This window comes from Carlito syrichta, unplaced genomic scaffold (genome assembly GCF_000164805.1).
Source record: "Carlito syrichta isolate Samal-C Ts95f unplaced genomic scaffold, Tarsius_syrichta-2.0.1 Scaffold303646, whole genome shotgun sequence".
Lineage (NCBI taxonomy): Eukaryota > Metazoa > Chordata > Mammalia > Primates > Tarsiidae > Carlito > Carlito syrichta.
In genome coordinates this window covers 861,405-883,224 of record NW_007247742.1, presented here as the reverse complement: position 1 = coordinate 883,224, position 21,820 = coordinate 861,405, and the positions used below count along the sequence as shown (strand labels likewise).

The 21,820-nt window shown below is 52.4% G+C and overlaps 1 protein-coding gene across 2 annotated transcripts; it reads left to right on the top strand.

Moving 5' to 3' along the window:
* Nucleotides 1–20,307, top strand: PTPRN (protein tyrosine phosphatase, receptor type N). 2 transcript variants are annotated; one of them, XM_008058884.2, is made up of 23 exons: nucleotides 1–156; nucleotides 1,556–1,606; nucleotides 1,850–1,963; nucleotides 5,981–6,077; nucleotides 7,352–7,613; nucleotides 7,697–8,048; nucleotides 8,447–8,578; nucleotides 9,327–9,361; nucleotides 10,002–10,276; nucleotides 10,478–10,564; nucleotides 10,867–10,946; nucleotides 11,128–11,192; nucleotides 12,012–12,230; nucleotides 12,679–12,879; nucleotides 12,976–13,123; nucleotides 13,286–13,359; nucleotides 13,596–13,673; nucleotides 13,772–13,891; nucleotides 14,882–15,048; nucleotides 18,028–18,081; nucleotides 19,058–19,122; nucleotides 19,335–19,408; nucleotides 19,636–20,307. In XM_008058884.2, exons 1-23 carry the CDS (start codon nucleotides 42–44, stop codon nucleotides 19,705–19,707), a joined length of 2,937 nt encoding a protein of 978 aa, XP_008057075.1. In that variant the 5' UTR covers nucleotides 1–41; the 3' UTR covers nucleotides 19,708–20,307. The 2 variants fall into 2 exon arrangements, with proteins under 2 accessions (XP_008057075.1, XP_021568473.1); XM_021712798.1 differs by lacking the exon at nucleotides 10,478–10,564.
* The last annotated feature ends 1,513 nt before the right edge of the window (nucleotides 20,308–21,820 follow it).

The following is a 21,820-nucleotide window of genomic DNA, read 5'->3' as shown; positions in this document are numbered from 1 at the left end:
TGCGGCTCCCGCCCGGGAGCCCGCTCGCGGAGCCGGGAAGGATGCGGCGCCCGCGGCGGCCCGGGGGTGTCGGGGGCTCCGGGGGCCTCCGGCTGCTTCTCTGCCTCTTGCTGTTGAGCAGCCGCTCGGGGGGCTGCAGCGCCATCAGTGCCCACGGTCAGGAGGAAACTTGGGGGATGGGGGGGAGGAGGGAACAGCCTGGGGCCAGGAGAAAAACTCGGTGGGGGTTGGGGACTAAGTGTCCTGAAGGTAGGAAGCTCGGGGAGAATATGTCTGGGGGATTGGGAGAAGCACTGTGAGATACGGAAGACAGGGCGTCTGGAAGGAAAGGGGCGTAGGCCTGGAGGTGGGGCTGGGAATACGGGGGCGGGACCTAAGAAAATTGGGCTCCCGGAAAGATTGCGGGTTCAGGAGGAGGATTAGGGGTGCATGTGCGTGGAGGGACTGGCCACAAGACCATAGGAGAACCAAGTTGCGCCGAGGTGCTGGGAAGTGGTGACCGGCGCTGAGAAATTGGGGAGGGGGGTACAGGGGGAGGCGACGGGGAAGTGGGAAGAGAGAGGGAACAGCGATCTCCGCGCAGCTGGAGCCGTGGCCGCAGTCATGGGGTCTTAGATCCGGGCAGGGGATTAGGTGGAGAGAGGGACCAGGGTTTCTCTTTAAGCCTAGGGAGGCCGATTGCCGCGATCTGACAGCCGGGGGAGGGAGCCGAAGAGGATGAAGAGGGGAGGGTCCTCTCCTGTCCCCCTCCTCATAGCCAGGCGCGGTGCTGACTCACATCTGTGCGGACGGAGACAGTCAGCGCTGACTCACAGGCCGGGGGTGGGGGTGGGAGGGTGACGCGTGGGGAAAGGGGCGCAGCCTCGCCGCTTGGCGCCCCGTTTCCCCACGCGGGTTTGGAGGCCCGGGAGGCAGAGTACTTCCTGTGACGCTGTGGGCTAGCAGGATAGAACGGAGAGGTCGGGTCTTGTGGAGACTCCTCGCCCTGTCGCCCCTTCCGGTCTGGTAACTGCCCCTAGGAAAGTCTGGGCAGCGCCAGACTCGGGGCTTCAGCACCTCGGAGAGCGGAGCGGCTCGTGCCTGGGACCGTGTGGGGAGTGCTGCCTTAGTGACACCCACACCCGAGGGTGGAGGGAGAAATGCTCAAGTTCCCGGTGCTTCTAAGTTCCAGACCATCATAGGATGCTTTTGAAGATTTGGGAAGGAATGTTCTTTCCCCCCCAAAATTTGACCCAAATCTCTCAGTAATTCTCTGAGAACAGAGAAGTGTATGGTCTGCCACCACTACTCTCCACATGCACCTGGAAGGTTTCTCCTCCCCATCACTCAGTTAAACAACGGAAGCTTTTAAGGATCCACACTCACAGATCTTTAAAATTCAGATCTCATGCTTCTTTCTTTGAAGAATTCTAGGCCTCTTTCCTGCTCTCCTCCCAGTTTAAAACCTTCTTTAGAATGAAGGAATTGGCAGCTTCCTCCTTTCTCAGCCTTTCCATCCATCTGACCACCCTCTGTGTGTGGTTGTCCGAGCCTCTGTTCACCTGTCTCTCTACAGGCTGTCTGTTTGACCGCAGACTCTGCTCTCATCTCGAAGTCTGTATTCAGGGTGAGTGAGGCACAGACACAGAACTTACAAGATGGGGGGGTGTACAATAAGAAACAAGAGGTGGGAGGAAAAGGCCTAGATAGGAGGAGGGCTACTGGGCTTGGGGAGATGGGGGGCTGACCTGGAGGTACAAAGCTCTGAGGCCAGGAGAGGAGAGGAGGTGGAGAGTGCTGTCCATTTGCAACCTGGACTTTGGAGGTCTCTTGTTCAAATCCCCTGCTAACACTACCTTTTTGCTCTTAGATGGCTTGTTTGGACAGTGCCAGGCGGGCGTGGGGCAGGTCCGGCCCCTTTTGCAAGTCACCTCCCCAGTTCTCCAACGCTTACAAAGCGTGCTCCGACAACTCATGTCCCAAGGTGAGGTCTGGGTGCACTGGAGGAGAGAGATTGGAACTTGGCTAGATATGGGTGAGGGAGAAAATTTCTCTTCATGGAACATTCCTATCACTCCCACTCCTGGAGTCACATTTTCCCAGATCTTGCTGGAGAAGGAGGCAAGACAAGGTGAGAGGTGGAGCCCTAGAGAGGGGCTATTCACATTTGAACTCTCTGGAGAAGCCCAGAGGAGGCTTCTAGAAGAAGTCACTGGACGAGACCAGCCTTACTCCCTGGTACTGAGTGCTCCAAAGCCATGAATCTTGGGATCCTCAGTCAGGAGAATATCCCACTCATCCAATCCACTCATTCAACAAGTATTTATTTATTATGTGGTACTTACTATGTGGTAGGCATAATTTCAGGTGTTTGGTATCCATCAGGGAATAAAACAAAGATCTCTGCTTACCGGGGTTTATGTTTGGGGAATAAGGGGAAGGAACACACTATATAGGTTGGAAAATGAATAGTATGTTGGAAGATAAGTGCCACAGAATATTGCAGCAGGATAAAGGGATCAGAAATGGCAAGGTAGAAAGCTTCAGTATTAACTCAGGTGGTAAAATAGACCATACTGAGACTATGAAATTTGAACAGGCTTTAAGGAGGTAAGGGAGTTTGCCAAGCGGTTACCTGGGGGAAGAGATTCAGGCTGACCAAGCAACCAAGACAAAAGCTCTAAGGCAGAAGCACAAGTTTAAGGAACTCCATGGAGGCCAGGAGACTACAGAGAGGTGATGAGGAGGAAGATTAGAAGGCACAGTCAGGTAGGTAATGAAGGAAGAGATACAGATCATTGTAGGGCCTCAGGAGAATTAATGGGCATTGGTTTTACTCTGCGTGAAAGAGGGAACCATTACAAGATTTTGAGTATAGGAGTGCATAATCTTACTTATACTTTAAAATCATCATTATTGCTGCTGTATTGAGAATAGAATGTATGAAGTCAAGGACTGATGCATGGAGACCATTAAAAGCTACCACAATAACTTGAGTAAGAGATGACTGTGAATTGGACCAGGGTCATTGCAGGGAAGTAGTGAAGGGTGACCGAATTCTGCCTTTATTTTTAAGGTAGTTAGCATGATTTTATAAAATATTGAATATGGCTGTAAAGAGAGGAATCAAAGGTTTTATTGCCTGAACAACTGGATCAGTGCAGATGTCATTAGTTATGATGAGGAAAATTTCAAAAGGACCAACTTGGGTGGGGTGTTTAGTTTAAAATATGTTGAGTTTAGATGTCTATTCAAGCAGGATGACATCTTCTGCTTGAGTGTATGAGGTTGGATTTTGAGATAAAAATATCTCAAGTGGAGATAAAAATTTGGACTTCTTTAACATATAGATGCTAATGAAACTCATGAGGTGGATGAGACAACCAAAGGATTGAGTGTACAAAGGAGGACCCCAAATTCCCGGAATTTATTTATAAGCAATTGTGTATTTATTCTTACATGTTTAAACTTTAGTCACCTTCAAAGTACTCATCATTTGATGCAATACACCGATCAAGATGCTTTCTCCACTGCTCAAAACAGTTTTTGAACTAATCGATTTTGATGCCTTTTAGTGCTTCTGCTATTTTTGGTTTCACCTCTTCCAGATCTGCAAAAGATTTTCCTTTGAGGACTTTTTTCATCTGGGGAAACAAACAAAAAGTCGTTTGGGGTGACATCAGGTGAATAGGGAGGGTGGGGCATGGGAGTCATGACATTTTTGGTCAAAAACTGCTGAACACGCAGCACAGTGTAGGCAGGTGTTCTCATAAAGTACCCATCATGAAATGGGCATACATAGCCAGGCAAGATGGCTCACACTTTGGGAGGCACTTTGGGAGGCAGAGGCAAGAGGATTTCCTGAGTTCCAGGGGTTTGAGATCAGCCTGGGTAACTTGGCAAGACCTTGTCTCTAAAATAAAAGCCAAAAAATTAGCTGGGCATGGTGGTGCATGCCTGTGGTTTCAGCTACTTGGAAGGCTGAGGTGGAAGGATTGCCAGAGCCCAGCAGGTGGAGGCTGTGGTTGCCATGAGTGTGCCACTGCACTCCAGCCTGGGTGACAGAGTGAGACTCCATCTCAAGAAAGAGAGAGAGAGGAAGAAAAGGAAGGAAGGAAGGAAGAAAAGAAAGAGGCAAACACATTGAAAGAATCTCCAAAAAAAAAATCAGCTGGTACACTAATGCTGATGGCTTCCTGGAACACTAACCTAGCAGGGCAAGCCTATACTGCAAGGGGCTCACCCTTCAAAAAATAATTCTGGTTTTCTTGAACTCTCCCTAATATATGTGGAAGAGGACCAAAGATCAATCCTAGAGAATTCTAGTGCAGGACCAGGAGAAGGAGGGGAACCATCAAGGGAGACTGAGAAGGGGAATCCAGTGAGGTAGAAGGAAAAACAAGAGTGTCCAGTGTCCTAGAAGCCAAGAGAAATGAGGAGGAGTGATCAACGGTGTCAAATGATGATGGTGGGTGAAGTAAAATGAGATAGGAGAACTGACCACCAGATCTAGACATGCAGAAATCACTGGTGACCTTGATGAGAGTAGCTTTGGTAGAAGAGTTGGAAATAAAATTCTGAATAGAGTGAAGTAAGAGAGGATGGAAAGAAAGGAATTGGATACGGCCAGTATAGAAAACGCTTTCAAGGAGAAAAGCAAGGAAATAGAGTGATCACTGGAAGGGAATGTGGGATCAAGCAGTGTTATTTTTTAAGATGGGAGAGATTGCATCGTGTTTGCATGCTAATGGGAATACTTCGGTAAAGAACAAAGAAGATGATGTAGAAAAGGGAAGAATTGCAGGGAGGATGTTCTTCAGTAGGTGAGGGGGATGAAATCTAGCACTTAAGTGGAGGAATTGACTTTAAATAGGAACAGACAGTCCATGCAACGTTAGTAGGCAAGAAGGCAGGTATGGATGTTTGTAGATACCAGATGTGAGTTAAGAGCAGCACAGATTTTACATCCTGAAGAAGAGAAGAAAAAGTGAGGGTAGAAAGTGAAAGACTATTCCTTGAGAATAGGTGACTGACCTCTCCTGAGAGCAGAGCCAAACAGATCTGCCTTGGGATAATGTAATGATGATGGTGATGATGAACACAGCCACGATGACAACAGTGAAGATAAGAGTTTACAACGCTGGGTTCGGTGGCTCAGCCTCTAATCCTATGCTTTGGGAGGCTGAGGTGAGTGGATTGCCTGAGCCCGTGGGTTCAAGACCCACCTGGGCAATTTGGCAAGCCCTCATCTCTACAATAAAAAAAAATCAGCTGGGTATGGTAGTGTGTGCCTGTAATTCCAACTACTCGGAAGGCTGAGGCAGAAGGATTGCTGGAGCCCAGCAGGTCGAGGCTGCAGTGCCCGGGAGTGACCACTGCACTCCAGTCTGGGCGACAGAGTGAGACTCCAACTCAAAAAAAAAAGAGTTTACAGCATGTGTAGAGTGCTTTAGAGTTTTCTAAGCACTTTAATTTTCCTGATCACACTTGACTTTCACAACAGCCCCTGAAATATGTATTACTTCCACTTTACAAGCAAAGAAAACTGAGGTCAGGATCAACAAAAAAATAACAACAATAGGAATAATAATTATGATAACAGTATTTGTTGAAAGTGCATTATGTAACAGGCACTATTCTAACCATTTTATATGTATATGTGTTGTTTTCATTATCATAACAATCTTAGGAGGTATAAATCCCCAGTTTACAAATGAGAGAATTGAAGCTTGGAGAGGTTCCACAACTTGCCCAAAGTCACACTATTCATCCATGGCAGAGGCAGGATTCAACCCCAGGAAGTCTGACTTCAACAGTCATACCTGAGGGTGGAAGAGGACAGCTTAGATCACCCACTGGGCCTCTGGATCCCTTCCACTGCCCTTCTGCTCAGAAAAACTAATGTGCTGCAGGGTAGAGGGTGCAGTTCTAATCCCCAGTGGCCCCTGTCACTAGGCTCTCAGACTCCCAAGCTAACTCACCTTGTCCTTTCCCTTGACAGGACTGTCCTGGCATGATGATCTCACGCAGTATGTGATCTCCCAGGAGATGGAGCGCATCCCCAGGCTTCGCCCCCCAGAGCCCCGTCCAAGGGACAGGTAGGCAGCCTTTCTTAACTCTAGCATGGTGAGGCTGGTGTGTCTATGGGTTACATAATGAATGGAGGGAAAGGGGAAGGAAGGGGGTACCAATGTCAGCATGCTGGGGCAGAGGTAAAAGAAGTTCAGGTGGCCGGGCATGGTGGCTCACGCCTGTAATCCCAGAACTTTAGGGGGCTAAGGTGGGAGTGTCACTTGAGCCCAGGAGTTTGAGACCAACCTCGAAAACATTTCTACAAAAAAGAAAAAAATAATTAAATTAGCCCAGTGTGGTGGCACACATCTGTAGTCCCAACTCCATGGGAGGCTGAGGTGAGAGGATCACTTGGGCCCAGGAGGTCGAGGCTACAATGAGCCATGATCACACCACTGCACTCCACCCTGGGCAACAAAGCAAGACCCTGTCTTTAAAAAAACCAAAACAAAAAAGAAGTTTAAGAACCATCACTCTCTAACATGCTCACACACCCAACAGGAGCCACGCTCATCTCTAAGGATCCAGAAAGCAGGAGCATTTAAAAATTTTATTTTGAAAAACTTTGATATCAAATATTTAAAAGAAGCAGCAAAGTAGTGATCGCGGGAGAAACTGGAATTTTGTTGAAACTGAAGTTGATTCATGTTAACTTCATTACTATATGGACTTACATATGGCAGGAGGCATCTTCCTATTTTTGTGCTTAGGACCTCTAAAGGCATTGTTCAGACTCTGCAAAGTAGAGGAAAGTAGATGAGGTCCATGGAGCTCAGATGATGATACTAGGATGAAGAAAGCCAAGTGCAGGGGTGGAAAAGCAGTCTTAAATGTTTGAACACACACTTGGAGGGCCAGGTGTGGGAACATGGTACACAGGGCAACAGGGCCAGCTGCAGCCATAATCCATCCTGAGATGTTTCCGACTGCCATCCCTGCTCTTGTCCACCTCTTCTCCATCCCTAGCCTCATGGTCCCCCATCCTCTGCAGATGTGTTTCAGAGACCCAGGCATGCTTACTAGGGAGGCAGATACCTCTGTCCTGGACCTGGCCCTCTGGTTCATCCCCATGCCCATCTGGCCATCCTCCTGAGGCCACCCCATTTTTTAAGAGGTCAGGCCTACTCTAAACTGCTGAGCTTGTCTGGCATCCCCATCTCTGCCCTGTAAGCTTTCTATGCCCTCGCTCCACACACCCAATACACAAACACACACACGTACACACGTGCACACATGTGCACACACACACACACACACACACACACACACACACACACACACACGTTGCTTTCCTCCCCAGACCAGGCTTGGCACCCAGAAGACCTAGTCCTGCAGGGGAGCTGCTTTTACAGGGCATCCCCACTGGCTCTGCCCCTGCTGCTCAGCACCGGCTTCCACGACCACCGATGGGCGGGGGCGGAGCTGGGACTGGCTCCCCCCTGTCCCCTCTGCCGGCCGAGCTGCTGCCCCCTCTCTTGGAGCATCTGCTGCTGCCCCCACAGCCTCCTCACCCTGCCCTGAGTTATGAACCTGCCTTGCTGCAGCCCTACCTCTTCCACCAGGTGAGTCCTCGACTCTGGCCCCACCCAACCCCCATCCCCCAACCCTGACTTCTGCTCTTACCCAGATCTCTGGTTTCCCACAGTTTGGCTCCCGCGATGGCTCCCGGGTCTCAGAGGGTTCCCCAGGGATGGTCAGCGTCGGCCCCCTGCCCAAGGCTGAAGTCCCTGCCCTCTTCAGCAGAACGGCCTCCAAGGGCATCTTTGGGGACCACCCTGGCCACTCCTATGGAGACCTTCCAGGGCCCTCACCTGCTCAGCTTTTCCAGGACTCAGGGCTGCTTTACCTGGCCCAGGAGTTGCCAGTGCCCAACAGGGCCAGGGTGCCCAGGCTGCCAGAGCAAGGGGACAGCAACCAGGCAGAAGACTCCTCAGAGGGCTATGAGGAAGGACCAGGGGGTGGCAAGGAGAAGCCTGCTTCTCCGGCAGCACAGCCAGGTAAGAGTCCCTGCTGTGTGAGAACCATGGGGTCTTCTTCCTAACCATCCATGCATCAGTTAACTTGTCCTTAGCGTCACTCCTTCATTTAACGAAACTCTACTGACAAGATGATCTATGCCAGGTCCTAGGGAGGTTGTGGATATAGTGGGGAGTGGAGATGATATGACTCTTCTTCTGGTGGAGAGTTAAGATGTCCATGGTGGGCCTGAAGTTTGGTCTTGGCCCAGGAAGACATGCCGCCAACACGTGGACAAGGGCTGGGAAGGGGAGGGCACCAGTGTCCTGATATTTGAGAAGAATCTCTTAAATGTTCCCCTCCCATCTTAACTTACCCATCTGCATCCCACAAGTTCTCCCTGCCATCAGCCCTAAGCTCTGTGTCTGGCTCCCAGCAGATGAGACTCTGCAGAGGCTGGCCACTGTGCTGGCAGGCTACGGGGTGGAGCTGCGTCAGCTGACCCCTGAGCAGCTCTCCACCCTCCTGACCCTGCTACAGCTGCTGCCCAAGGGTGCAGGAAGAAATCTGGGTGAGTGTCCAGGCAGAGAGACCAGCAACTCCCAGCTCCACGGAGACCTCTTGCCCCACCTTTCAAGACCACATGAATGGGAAGGGTCAGGCTCAAAAGAAGAGAGCTCTTTTGAGACACAGGGTCTTTGCCAGAAAAGGGCAGGGAGCAAGGGGGTAAGGCGGTGAGCTGAGGAGTTAGACCCCAAAAAGACTAGAAGGTGGAAATAATGGAAAAAGAAACCAACAGAGGGTGTGAGCAGGATAAGGAGACATAAAGAAGGGTAGATCAAGCTGGGCATTGTGGTGGCCCACACCTGTAATCCCAGCACTTTGAGAGGCAGAAGCAAGAGTCTAGAGTTTTGAGACCAGCCTGGACAACTTGGCAAGACCTTATCTCTACAGTGAATCAAAAAAAAAAGAAAAGAAAAGAAAAAGAAGAAGAAAAAGGTGGGTCAGTGACCATAAGGACCTGAAAAGGGGCATGGCCAGTGCTAAGGAGAAGCCAATAATTAATGGGTAGGGGAAGAACTGAACAAAGAATAACTTTGAGAGGTTTGGGCGATGACAGAGAGAAGAATTAATAAAACGATGAATTATAAGGAGAAAGCAAAGAGGAATGAGGCAATGACAGGGTCTTGGTTACTGGGTGAGAGGAAAGAGACCACAGATATACCAGCCTCAAAGTCTCTGTCCCTTTCTCCCATGTGTACTGTGTGGACCTTGGCCTTGGCTGTTTTCCCAGACTCTTGTTTTTCCTGTCTCTGCAGGAGGGGTTGTAAATGTCGGCGCTGATATCAAGAAAGTGAGTTCCCAGCACCTTCTTAACACGCAAATGCTCCATGGCAGCACACCCCTTACCTAAACCTAAATCTCAGGATTGGAGGCCAGGATCTGCGCCCTCCAATTCCTTATTTTGGGGAAACCAAGACCCAGAGACTGCAAGTCACTGCCTAAGGTGTCACCTCAAGTTGATGGCAAAGCTGGGACTAGGAGTCAGTGTTCTTGAGTCACTGTTCTTTTCAACACAGTTATCTCAGGCCATGCTCTGGGGATTCCTAGGAGAAGAGGGAGGTTATGAGCAGGCAGAGCCTTGACCTTGTAGCTGGAGGAGGTCTGCTTCTGTCTGTTTCACATGTTGGCCTTCTAAGACTTTGTAGCTAAACAAATGTCTCAAAACCATTGCCTCCCTGTTCATCTCCTACCTCTACCTAGCTTCTCTCACTCCAGAGGTTGTTCCCACTCCATCCCCATCCTTTGGATTATTACAGATCATTTTCCACTTATTCGATCCTTTATTCCTTCGTTCATTCAATTGGCTCACATTTTCTGAGGGTAGAAAGTTAAGTGAGTCCTGAGCTCCCCTGTGGAGAACTCAGAGTCCAGGGCATGGAGCCCTTGCCCCCAGCCTCTCCGCTATCACCTCCATCCTGTCTTCCAAACAGACAATGGAGGGGCGAGAGCAGGGTGGAGACACAGCAGAGCCTCCACCCCCTATGCCCTCTCTGCCTGGACACCCCACTGCCAGCCCTACCTCCAGTGAAGTCCAGCAGATTCTGAGCCCTGGCTCCTCTGAGCCTCCCGAAGCTGACAGCCCCCCTGCCACACCTGTCCTGCTGGAGAAGAAAAGTCCACTGGGCCAGAGCCAGCCCATAGTGGCAGGACAGCCCTCAGCTCGGCCATCGGCGGAGGAGTATGGCTACATCGTCACTGACCAGAAGTAAGGGTTCCAGCCTGAGGAAGCCTTCTAGTCTGCTGGGAGTTGGGCTGGCCTGCATGGGAGGAAGCAGAGAGCAGAAATCCAGATGTGCAGGAGACAGGAAGGTGGGGGGCAGCTCTGCATCCCTGGAGATGGCCTGTTCTAAGAAAGTGACTGAGAGGGTCCCCCACTTTCCCTCCTCTGCCTGCTTTCCATCTCCAGGCCCTTGAGCCTGGCTGCAGGAGTGAAGCTGCTGGAAATTCTGGCTGATCATGTGCATATGTCCTCGGGCAGTTTCATCAACATCAGGTGGGGCTGCTGTCTGGGCAGCAGAGACCTAGAAGGCAGCTTGGGTGAGGAGGTGGCTGGTGGGCTCAGGGGAGGAAGGGTAGACAAACTCTGGGCTCAGGGGGTGCTCCCAGCTGTACTGAAGGCACAGCTACACCTAGCCTGGCTGCTGGCTTCACCTAGCATCTTCCTGGCCTCAGGAAGGGCATCCCTGATCTGCACTTCCAGCCCATTCTCTAATGGGGAGAGGGCTAGAGCTGGCCTCTCTTTTAGAATCAGGGATCTAGGGTGAGTAAGGCAGTAACATAGCTCCTGTTTGGCAGTGTGGTGGGACCAGCCCTCACCTTCCGCGTCCGGCACAATGAACAGAACCTATCTTTGGCTGATGTGACCCAGCAAGCAGGTAATTATCTCCCCAACCTCAGCCCCCGCCCTGGCCCTAGTATGTTATATCCAGGCCTGTGGCTGATGCTCCCTTGAAATTCTCCCAGCCCACATGGGTCCTGCCTGCCATCTGACATAGCATGACACAGGGTAGAGACCACACGGGGCTAGAGAGAGCTTAACCTGCATTCTCCCTGTAGGGCTGGTGAAGTCTGAACTGGAAGCACAGACGGGACTCCAGATCTTGCAGACAGGAGTGGGACAGGTATTCGCTAACTAGTGAATCAGTCAAAGCCCCAGAGAGCTGACGTTGCCCACAAGAGATGAAGGGAAACCTGATGGGAGAACTCAGGCTGAAATCTCATAACCGGCCTGACTGCCCCTTCACCAAAGCAGCCACTCCCCTGCAGTTATCTTTAAGACCAGCAGATGGCCCCAGTGGCTCCTTCCTGCAGGACCAACCCTCCATAGAAGGCTTGTGCTGGGCAAGAACGAGCTGACATGCCCTTAGCCTTCTGGAGCCAAGTCAAGATCGTGTTGGGCAGGGACCTGAACAATTCTGAGAGAAAACTGCACAGAGAGGACATGGCATTCCAACTATGTTTCTATTTGGCATTAAACATGGTTGCCTCACATTCTACTATTCAGCTCTTTGGGTTCTCTCCATTTTTGTGTCCTTTTTTTTTTTTCTTTTTTTTTGAGTTGGAGTCTCACTCTGTCACCCAGACTAGAGTGCAGTGGCATGCTCCCAGCCACCGCAGCCTCGACCTGCTGGGCTCCGGTGATCCTTCTGCCTCAGCCTTCCAAGTAACTAGAACTACAGGCGTGCGCTACCATGCCCGGCTATGTGTCCATTATTAAAGCAAAAACTCCTGGTGGGGGTCGCCCACTAGGTCTCTGGCACTGTAGTGCGGTTGACTTGGTCCAATGGGGGTTGAGAAGGAGGATCTGAGAACTTCTGCCCCCACCCTTCCAGCTTTGCCTCAAATGTCCCAGCAGGGAGTGTGACATGAGGCAGACTGATGAGAGGCTCCTACATCCTCCCATGCCACTGCCTCCCTTGATTCTAGCCTTGTTTCCACAGAGGGAGGAGGCAGCTGCGGTCCTTCCCCGAACCGCCCATGGCACCTCTCCCGTGCGCTCAGTGCTGCTAACTCTGGTGGCCCTGGCAGGTGTGGCCGGGCTACTGGTGGCTCTGGCTGTGGCTCTGTGTGTGCGGCAGCACGCTCGGCAGCGGGACAAGGAGCGCCTGGCGGCCCTGGGGCCCGAAGGGGCCCAGGGTGACACTACCTTCGAGTACCAGGTGTGCAGCCACAAAAGCTTGTTGAAGAGAGGAAATGCACAGGGCTTGGGAGTCTGGGGCTTGCATGGAGTGGGGGTGGGAGTTGAATGGGGAGTGAGACCCCATCTCAGGGAATGTCCAGGCGGAGGCTGGAGAAGCCCCAGTGGGGGTGTTGTGAGGCCTTTTTGGATGGAGGGGAATTGGGAGCACATGGTTCCTGAGGTCCTTCCCAGTGCTATGGTTCTGGGGCGCTGGGTTTCCACTTAGTAATATCTGAGGTTGTCATAAGCACCCCTCACACAGAACAGCCCTGAAAATGATCAGGGCCAGGAGAGAAGACCCTGCCCCAGGGGAGATGGGTTTCACTTAAAATCAATTAAGGGTGAGCTTAAGGGCCCAGAGTTTACCTCAAGGCCCTGTTGAATGGCTTCAGGGGACTGTTTGGCCTCTCCTGACTCTTCGTCCACAGGACCTGTGCCGCCAGCACATGGCCACAAAGTCTCTGTTCAGCCGGGCAGAGGGTCCACCAGAGCCATCACGGGTGAGCAGTGTGTCCTCCCAGTTCAGCGATGCGGCCCAGGCCAGCCCCAGCTCCCACAGCAGCACACCATCCTGGTGCGAGGAGCCTGCCCAGGCCAACATGGACATCTCCACGGGACACATGATTCTGGTCAGGACAAGGCCTGGGCCCAGAGGGGGTGGCCAGGATGGTGGGAGAGGCAGGACTGGTGGTGTGGGCCAGAGCCAGGCTGTGATGCCCCTGCAGGCATACATGGAGGACCACCTGCGGAACCGGGACCGCCTGGCCAAGGAGTGGCAGGCCCTGTGTGCCTACCAAGCAGAGCCCAACACCTGTGCCACCGCGCAGGGAGAGGGCAACGTCAAAAAGAACCGCCATCCTGACTTCCTGCCCTGTGAGTGAGCCTGGCTGGCCAACCTGGCCCAGCCCTCTCTCTGCTGGGGGCTCTGGAGGGCTTGGGAGAAGGGGCTTGGCTCTTGGTTCAGGCTGAGTGGCAGAAGTGCCAGGACCCCAATGACCAGAGGGCCATCTGGGGCGGGGGGTGGGGTCTGTGCAGATGACCATGCCCGCATCAGACTGAAGGTGGAGAGCAGCCCTTCTCGGAGCGATTACATCAACGCCAGCCCCATCGTGAGTGGCCCTGACTCCAGCCCCCACCCTGCCGCCTCTTTGTCCCGCCTCATGCGCTTCCTCTTCCTGTGGTCTCCTCCCACCCCACCCAAGACCCTGAAACTGTGGAGCCTGATAGCCAAGCACCGAAATGGAGATTTTCAGCTGCCTCAAGTCCCTGACCTACTCCCTTCGACCAATCCTCTTTAGAGTGGCATTTCCTATTCTGGTTCATAATGTATCTTCCCTGCTTCCAGATTGAGCACGACCCTCGGATGCCAGCCTACATAGCTACCCAAGGCCCACTGTCTCATACCATTGCAGACTTCTGGCAGGTGAGCTCTCAAAGGAAGGACTTCTGTAGGGTCCTTGTGGCCAGTCGAGGCCAGCCAGGCCCCGGCGAGGTTAGAGTTACCTGGGTTTCTGTCCCTAGATGGTGTGGGAGAGTGGCTGCACTGTCATTGTCATGCTGACCCCACTGGTGGAGGATGGCGTCAAGCAATGTGACCGCTACTGGCCAGATGAGGGCTCCTCTCTCTACCATGTATATGAGGTCAGCAGGGCCCCATGCCAAGGGGACAATAGGAGTGGACAATGGCCTTTTCATACATATATGAATATATGTATACAAACATGTATATGCATACACACATATATTCACATACATATGTGTGTATAACCTGTCTAGGGTCAAAAAGCATTTGTAGAGACTTATGATAAAGGTACAGAAATAAAATTATAATACATCATAACTGAGATAAGACGCTAAGAACCAAGATTATATGCGACAGAGAAGGTAAGTCTACCTGAGACTTATAAGTATACCCAAAGACTAAATTAAGACCTTCGTTACTTGAGCCTAACTTAGCTTTGAGTTTCCTGGTGGCTGAAACAAAGGAAGAAATACTCCCAATCACATATGCTGTTTATGTAAAATATAAACAGTCTTTTTCATTAGGAGAGAGCATAGGTGGGGGGGTGAGGACTGGGCAGAGGCAAAGCAGGGAAAGGAGGAAGAGATTTCAGACAAATGGGAGAAGGTGATCCCCCCCAAGACAAGAGGCCTTAAGAACACAACAGAAGCTTCTCATCACAAGATGAGCCTGGAAAGTAATTTTTTAAATCACCAAATGAGCACTCAACAGTCTTTTTTAAAAAAATCTTTTATTCTGCTTATGATTAATTTAAAAAATTAAATAAGAATATTACATAATCTCATCAAAGTTTATGGAACGTGTACCACAGACACTGAGACCCTATGAGGAAGAGGAAGGAGAAACTCCGACCTCAAGAGGTTCACAGTAATAGATGTGTATAGGTAAAAAAGCTCCCAGTGGTCCTGGGCAGTAGATAAGTGACACAGTCAAGGTTCTTGGGGACAGCTGGAACAGGTGGAAGCGCTTCCCGGAGGACTTCGAATTTGAGCAGGCCCTGGAGACCGGGAGGGTTTGGAGAGGCCGAGAAGGCCGCGAGGACGTGGAAGGTGGGCGCTCCCTCCACGCTCAGGCCTCCCCCGCACCCCCGCACCCCCGCACCCCCGCAGGTGAACCTGGTGTCGGAGCACATTTGGTGCGAGGACTTCCTGGTGCGGAGCTTCTACCTGAAGAACGTGCAGACCCAGGAGACGCGCACGCTCACGCAGTTCCACTTCCTCAGCTGGCCAGCAGAGGGCACTCCGGCCTCCACCCGGCCCCTGCTGGACTTCCGCAGGTGGGCGCGCCGTGCCAGGGTGGTGGAAGGGGCCACCTGGGCGGTGGGCACCCCCCCCAACTCCAGGCAGGCTCCGGGGAACCTCGACAGAGAGCAGCACCGGAGCAGGGCGCCAGCCCGCCAGGTCCTCCTGGGACCCCAGGTCTGACCTGGCAACTTGACCTGCGACCACTGGCCGCCCCCTCCCAGACCCCGGTCTCCCACCCCCAAAACCAGGACTGAGGTTCTGTCTGGCTGTGCCCATCCCCCACACCTCCTCCGGCCGCGTGGGCCAATTCCGTGTCTGGAATTGCTCCCTCTTGAGCCTCTTGGCCTCCCTGCCTTCCCTTGCCTGGTTCCCTCTCCTTTACCCGCTTCTCCCCTAACCCTCAGAAGGCCAGACGGGCTCGCCGGGTGTCCAGCCGCCTCCCCCTCTTGTCCTCTCCCTGTCCTTGGCCCCATCTTCCCGTCTCTCCTTCCTGTTCCCTTCTGTCCCGCTCGATCCAGGCTGCAGCACTGAGCTTGCTGTCTTGCCTCACTCCCACCTGCCCATCCCCCTTCCCATATCTTTCCCTGACGCTTTGCCTGTCTTATTTCTTTTTCCTTTTTCCTCTACTCACTCCCCCGTCTCTTTCACCTTTTCTGTCTCTGAATCATTTTCTCCATATCTTCATTTCACCCTCTCCGCACCTCTTCCTTGTTCGTTTTCCCTCTCCCTCCCTCGCTCTCTCTCTCCCCTCTCTATTTTTCTCCACCTCCTGCTTCTGGTGGTTTATTTCTACTTCCCTCTCTTTGCCTTTCTGTCTCTTCCTCTCTTTGTCTCTCTCTCTCCCTCTCCCTCCCTCCATCTCTCCATGTCTCTTCCTCTCTCTGTCCTTCCGTCTCCCCGCCTCTCTTTCTCTCTCTCCCTCACAGCTGCCAGTGTCATTTTTGTGATCTGCAGCTAGTATTCTCACTCCAGTTGCATAGTCACAAAAGTGATCATTGGCAGGTGTGGCTGCTGCATGGACAGACAGACAGGACATGTAGCCCAGGTCCACCCTGAGCTGGGAGCAGGGGGTGCAGTGAAGAGGGAAAGAGTGTCAAAAGGCTTGCAGGAGGACCTTAGTGGAGCAGGTGGGGGCTGGGCAGGAAGCTTCCTGAGGGACTTACCCTGTGCTTACACTGACATCAAGACCAGGCCAGGCTTCCAACCACACCCTGCCATTTCCCACCCCAGGCAGGTGGCTGGGAAGCCTGCCATGAGGGGCAGGGCCCCACCCTCACTGCACCTTTCTCCTGCTTCTCTCTGTCCCTTGCCAAGCTGGCCTGAGGTCTCTAGGTGCTGGGCGGAGAAGCAGAGCTGGGTGGGGACTTGGGTGTAGTTTCTGAACCTCAGTACAGTGGCTTCTAACTGGGGTCTCTGGGGCCTGCAGTACAGGCATTTTGAAAGCAGTGCTAGGGCTTTGGAGCCATTTCTCTTTTTCCACATTAAAAAAAAAACCTGATCTATGTTTTAAGGCTGCACAGGTAAGCTAAAAGGCTTCTTTGCTTTAGGCAGGAATGCAGTTGACATTAGACATACAGGACAAACTGGTGCGTAATACAGTTCGGTGAAGGTTCCCCAGAAGGAAGGCAAATTAATAAAAGAGGTCCTGGAAGATGAGCCAGGCTTAGTGGCTCAAACTGTAATCCTAGTACTTTGGGAGGCTGAGGCGAGTGGATTGCCTGAGCCTGAAGGTTTGAGACCAGTCCGGGCAACTTGGTGAGATCTTGTCTCTACAATAAATAAAAAATTAGCTGGGTGTGGTAGCATGTGCCTGTAATTCCGGCTACTTGGAAGCCTGACGCAGAAGGATCGTCAAGCCCAGCGGGTTGAGGCTGGAGTGACTGTGAGCATGCCACTGTACTCCAGCCTGGGCGACGGAGTGAGCCTCCAACTCAAAAAAAGAAAAAAGGCAGTGACCCTGAGCATGTTCCTTGACCTCCCTCTGCTCCCTCACCTGTGAGATGAGGAGGATGACACATACTTTAGAGGGCTGTGACAAGATTGATAGAAAAAAGTATGTAAAATCTAATGTACAGACCCAACACATAGCAAGGGTTCCGTTCATTCCAGATGCCATTTAGCATCACTGTGAAAATGAGTGGAAACCATGACTGTGACTACTATTCAATGCTGCCCTCTGACATACCAGCCAATGTTCTAGAAAACCATGGGGACTCCTACAAAACCATTCGAAGTCACCTGGCCCCATAGCTGGAAGACTGTTAAGTTCCAAGCTTCCTCTGAAACAATCTGATAACCCCTAAGAATGTCTTCCCTACTCCTGGCCTAGAGGGGTTATCAGGAGTCTGTAGGTGACTCTCAAAGCAGGAAGGTCTCTCAAAGGCAGGTTAGTCAGGGCCACTGGGAGAAGGAGAGCCGCCCTCCATCCCCCACCACTCCTTGCTGAAGTGTGGTCAGGGGCAGCCAAGTTGGGCCTGAGGGCCAAGTGGACCCCAAATGGGAAGGAGAGTAGCTTGTCTGGTTGCTAGGACGGCAGAAGGGCATAGCAGGAATGTGGCAAGACTGACACCCTTGAAGGTACCAGAAGGCCTATCACCTTAGGCTTCTGGCAGAGACAGCTGGTAATATTATTATCATTAGTAGTAGCTACCATTTACTGAGCGCCTACTGTGTGCCAGACCTGGCACTTAGTTCTTTACATAGATTATCTCATGTAATCATTGTACAGACCCTAAAGAGGTCACTATTATCATTCCCCATTTTACAAGTAAGAAAACCAAGGCTCAAAGAGGTTAAATCAGGCGCATAGCTTGGTACATAGCTCATAAGTGACAAGTGCCATCCACACCACTTCTGCTTTTTGGCCTCCAGCTATGGCTGCTTTCTCCAAGGCTCTTCCCCTTCTGTCCTGTGCAGGTGGGGAGAAAAGGGAGAGAGGCCCAGTGTGTATTTCGGTTCCCCTTGCTTTCTCTGCCTGTGCCCCTGGCCCTCACACCCCTTTCTTGTTGCAGGAAGGTGAACAAGTGCTACCGGGGCCGCTCCTGTCCCATCATCGTGCACTGCAGGTGGGTGAGAGAGGCTGTGGGGTGGAGGTGAGGACAGCATAGGATGAGAGGCCCTGGACCAAAGGGCCTTGGGATGGGCCTTCCTGACTCCCTACCCCCAGTCCTACTTCCTATATGTGTCTTCCGTGCACACTGCCTGTCTGTCCCCTTGATGCCAGCAAGCCACAACCCATGGGCCAAATCTGGCACACCACCTGTTTTTTTAATAGCCATGAGCTAAGAATGGTGTTCGCATTTTTAAATGGTTGAAGAAAAAAGAAGGGTGGGCCAGGTTCAGTGGCCCAGCCTGTCATCCCAGCACTTCGGGAGGCTGAGGTGAGTGGATTGCCTGAGCCCATGGGTTCAAGACCAGCCCGGGCAACTTGGCAAGACCTCATCTCTACAATAAGTCAAAAAATTAGCTGGGTGTGGTAGCGCATGTCTGTAGTTCTGGCTACTTGGAAGGCTGAGGCAAAAGGATCGTCAGAACCCAGCAGGTCAACACTGGGGTGGCCATGAGTATGCCACTGCACTCCATGTGGGTAACAGTGAGACTCCAGCCCCCATCCCCCAAAAAGAAAGAGGAATGTGTGATAGAAACTGTATATGGCCTACAAAATCGAAAATATTCACTATCTAGCCCTTTACACCAAAAAGTGGCTGAATAAAAACCTGGTCACAAGCTGGAGGAGCTACCCCAAGCCCTCCTGCTGTTGCCACCTCAGGGCTGAGCCATGGCTCTCCTTTTAGGTTGTCCCATTGTCCAGGTGACACCCACAAGTCACAGGCTCCCCACTCCAGGCCCAAGTCCCGGGGCCCAGGCACTGTAACCTTTCCCTCATCCTCCACTCATGCACCAGCATCCTCCACTCATGCACCTCCACTCATGCACCAATGAGTCAACCAGCATCATCCCTGCCCAAGTCTCCATGTCTCCTCTGTCCTTCCCCTCTTCCACTGGGTCTCCGGCTAAGCCTGTCATCCATTCCTGTTTCAGTGATGGCGCGGGAAGAACAGGCACCTACATCCTCATCGACATGGTACTGAACCGCATGGCAAAAGGTAAGGCATGCCCCGATGATGCCCGCAGCCCCCAGGCCCTTTGTAGTTTCCCCAGCACCCAAGGTCCCAGGAGCTCACAGAGGAGCAGGTTGTCACACCTCCAGGCTTTGCCCAGTCTTCCAGGTCTCCCACCTTAGGATGCCCCAGACTTTCTGGGTCTCGCCTTCCTTTGGACACCCCCTGAACAGTCCTGTCCCCTCCCTCATCTCCAGGAGTGAAGGAGATCGACATTGCTGCCACCCTGGAACATGTCCGTGACCAGCGACCTGGTCTCGTCCGCTCTAAGGTGACCACGCCTCCCTACCCTAACTAGCTGCCACCCTTCCCTAGCACCCGCTCTTGGCCACCCTGGGGAAATCAGGAGCAGCCTGCCTCTCCTGCCTGCCTCAAGGCCTCCTCCAGGAGGACCGCCTCCCAATGGACCTGCCCAATCCGCCTTCCCCCCCCACCACTACTTCCCCCTAGGGCAAAGGCCAGGCCTCTCTGTGACCCTCCTGCCACTGCCTTCCCCAGGACCAGTTTGAATTTGCCCTGACAGCTGTGGCAGAGGAGGTGAATGCCATCCTCAAGGCTCTGCCCCAGTGAAACCCTGGGGACACTTGGTGGGCAGCCCAGCCTCCGCGCCCTCTCTGCCTGTGTGAGCATCTGTCTGTGTACCCACTCCTCACTCCCTTGCCCACCACCTCGGCCGCTCTTGGGTATGCCCAGCCCTTCCAAGATGAGTCGGGAAGGGGCAGCAGGAAGGGCAGGCCTGCCCAGCCTCATGCATGTTGGAGCCCGGGACATCCCACAGAGGAGCTGGCAGCCAGCGAGGAGGAGAGGAAAGCACGTGGGCAGCAGTTCTACCCAGGGCCTTCCTGCCTAAATTCCCTGGCCCTCCCCCTCGTGGTTCCAGATGCTCCTACCAGGTCTGTGTGTGCTCGCCACACTCCAGTATGGAAGGACAGGGTGGAAGGTCGCCACCCCAGCGCCTCCTGCTTTATCAGTCCCTACTGCCCCTGGCCTGCCTCCTAGACCTAAACTTGGCACTCCACAATCCCCGCCCCCACGCCCAGGCCTCCTCCCACTGCCATCCTGCCACATGCTGCTCAACCTGTCTCCTTCTGGCACAAGAGAGCACTTCTAGAAAAATCTACTTTTTGTATTAATGTGAATAAAATTAGTGTGTTGTCTGTGCAGCTGCAACCCAGCCTCCTACGCATTTCTGTCTGCTGTGCTTGCAGACTCCAGCCCCAGCCCCAGCCTCAGCCTGGAGCTGGGCCCTGCTGCGTCTCTCAGGAGGTGCCAGGAGTGTGATAGGAGGGCCCAGCTGCAAGTGAACAGCAGCTAATGACAAAGAAGCAGCTATTCTTTGATGCTGTGCTTCCTATGTGACTGGCAGTCTCCAAAGTGCTTTAATATTAGCTGGTGTAATCTTCACAATGCTACCACTGAGTAGTCCCATTTTGCAGATCAAAAGACAGGCACAGAACTTGCCCAAGGTAACACGACTTGTAAGCGCTGGAGTTAGGATTCAAACCCAGCAGCTTAACCTCCTTACTGCCTCTCCTCTAGGTTCTTGGGCAGCTGCTTCGTGCCCTCCAGCTTCAAGAATAATGTACATCATGTAGGATTAAGGTTAGGTCTGAATGAGGCAAAGTGCTTGCCACACCTTACGCAAAACTATAGCAAAACTGAAAGCCACTCTAGGCCAGGCCTGTGAGATGCCTGGACAGGTGTTCACCCGGGGTAAAGGATACTTCCTTTCTGTCTCGCTCCAGCTCTCAGAATCTTCCACCCTGTATGGTGCCAGAAGGCTTTCTCACTTGCATGTCATGAGGTGTCCTTGGACAGAAGTGGTAGATGTAGAAACAAGGCAAAAAGAGCCTTGGGCCCGGGGCTGCTTGGGAGTTAAGTCCACTCACCTGAGCTGAGGCTGAGGGTCATTAAATGAAAAATAGGGCGAATACCATCTGCTCTGAGCAGGGAGTGAAGGAACCAGCCACCCTCCCACTGTCTCATCTATGCTCTGCTAGGCTCAGCTCCAGTGTTAGGCATCTCAAAGGCTAGAAGTAGATAAAACCCATTTTGCAAACTTCCAGCAGATTATCAGTTTCTCAGAATGGAGGCTTGAAACTCCCTCTTTCAGGGAAGGCTGCTGCTTTGCTTTGAGAAAAAATATAGGCCCCCTGGCTTTTTTTTTTTGAGTCATACTCTCATTCTGTCACTCAGGCTGGAGTACAGTGGCTCGATCAAGGTTGATAGCAGCCTCAAGCGATCCTTCCACCTCAGCCTCCCTAGTAGTTATTTTTTAAAAAAATTTTTTGCAAAGATGAGGTCTTGCTATGTTGCCCAGGCTGGTCCCAAATTCCTGGGTTCAAGCAATCTCCCTGCCTCAGCCTCCCAAAGTACTGGGATTACAGGCATGAGCCACCATGCCTGGTCCCCTTTGGCTACTGACGCTGAAGCAAAGATCCCATCCTAAAATGGAAGCAAGGCCACCAGGAGCTACACAGCCCTGCCTGACAAAGGTACTTGTCCTGTGACTGGAGATGGAAGGGGAAGGGTGGTTGGCTTTTTCCTCCCTGGGTACTGATGAGTTGGGGGCTTGGACCCTAGTGGGCTGAATTCAGGCGGCTCCACATGCCCTTGGCTTACATCTCAGGCTGAGCTAAGGAAACCTCTGTGGGCCCTGGGGGTACAGTTTAAAGGTTTTGCC

What these genes read in the sequence shown, in the direction of transcription:
- PTPRN (XM_008058884.2), top strand. Translation starts at nt 42, where the DNA reads ATGCGGCGCCCGCGGCGGCCCGGGGGTGTCGGGGGCTCCGGGGGCCTC. An exon ending in CAGCGCCATCAGTGCCCACG is followed by an intron (nt 157 to 1,555) that starts GTCAGGAGGAAA and finishes GTCTCTCTACAG; the next exon opens with GCTGTCTGTTTGACCGCAGA. An exon ending in ACATCAACGCCAGCCCCATC is followed by an intron (nt 13,360 to 13,595) that starts GTGAGTGGCCCT and finishes CCCTGCTTCCAG; the next exon opens with ATTGAGCACGACCCTCGGAT.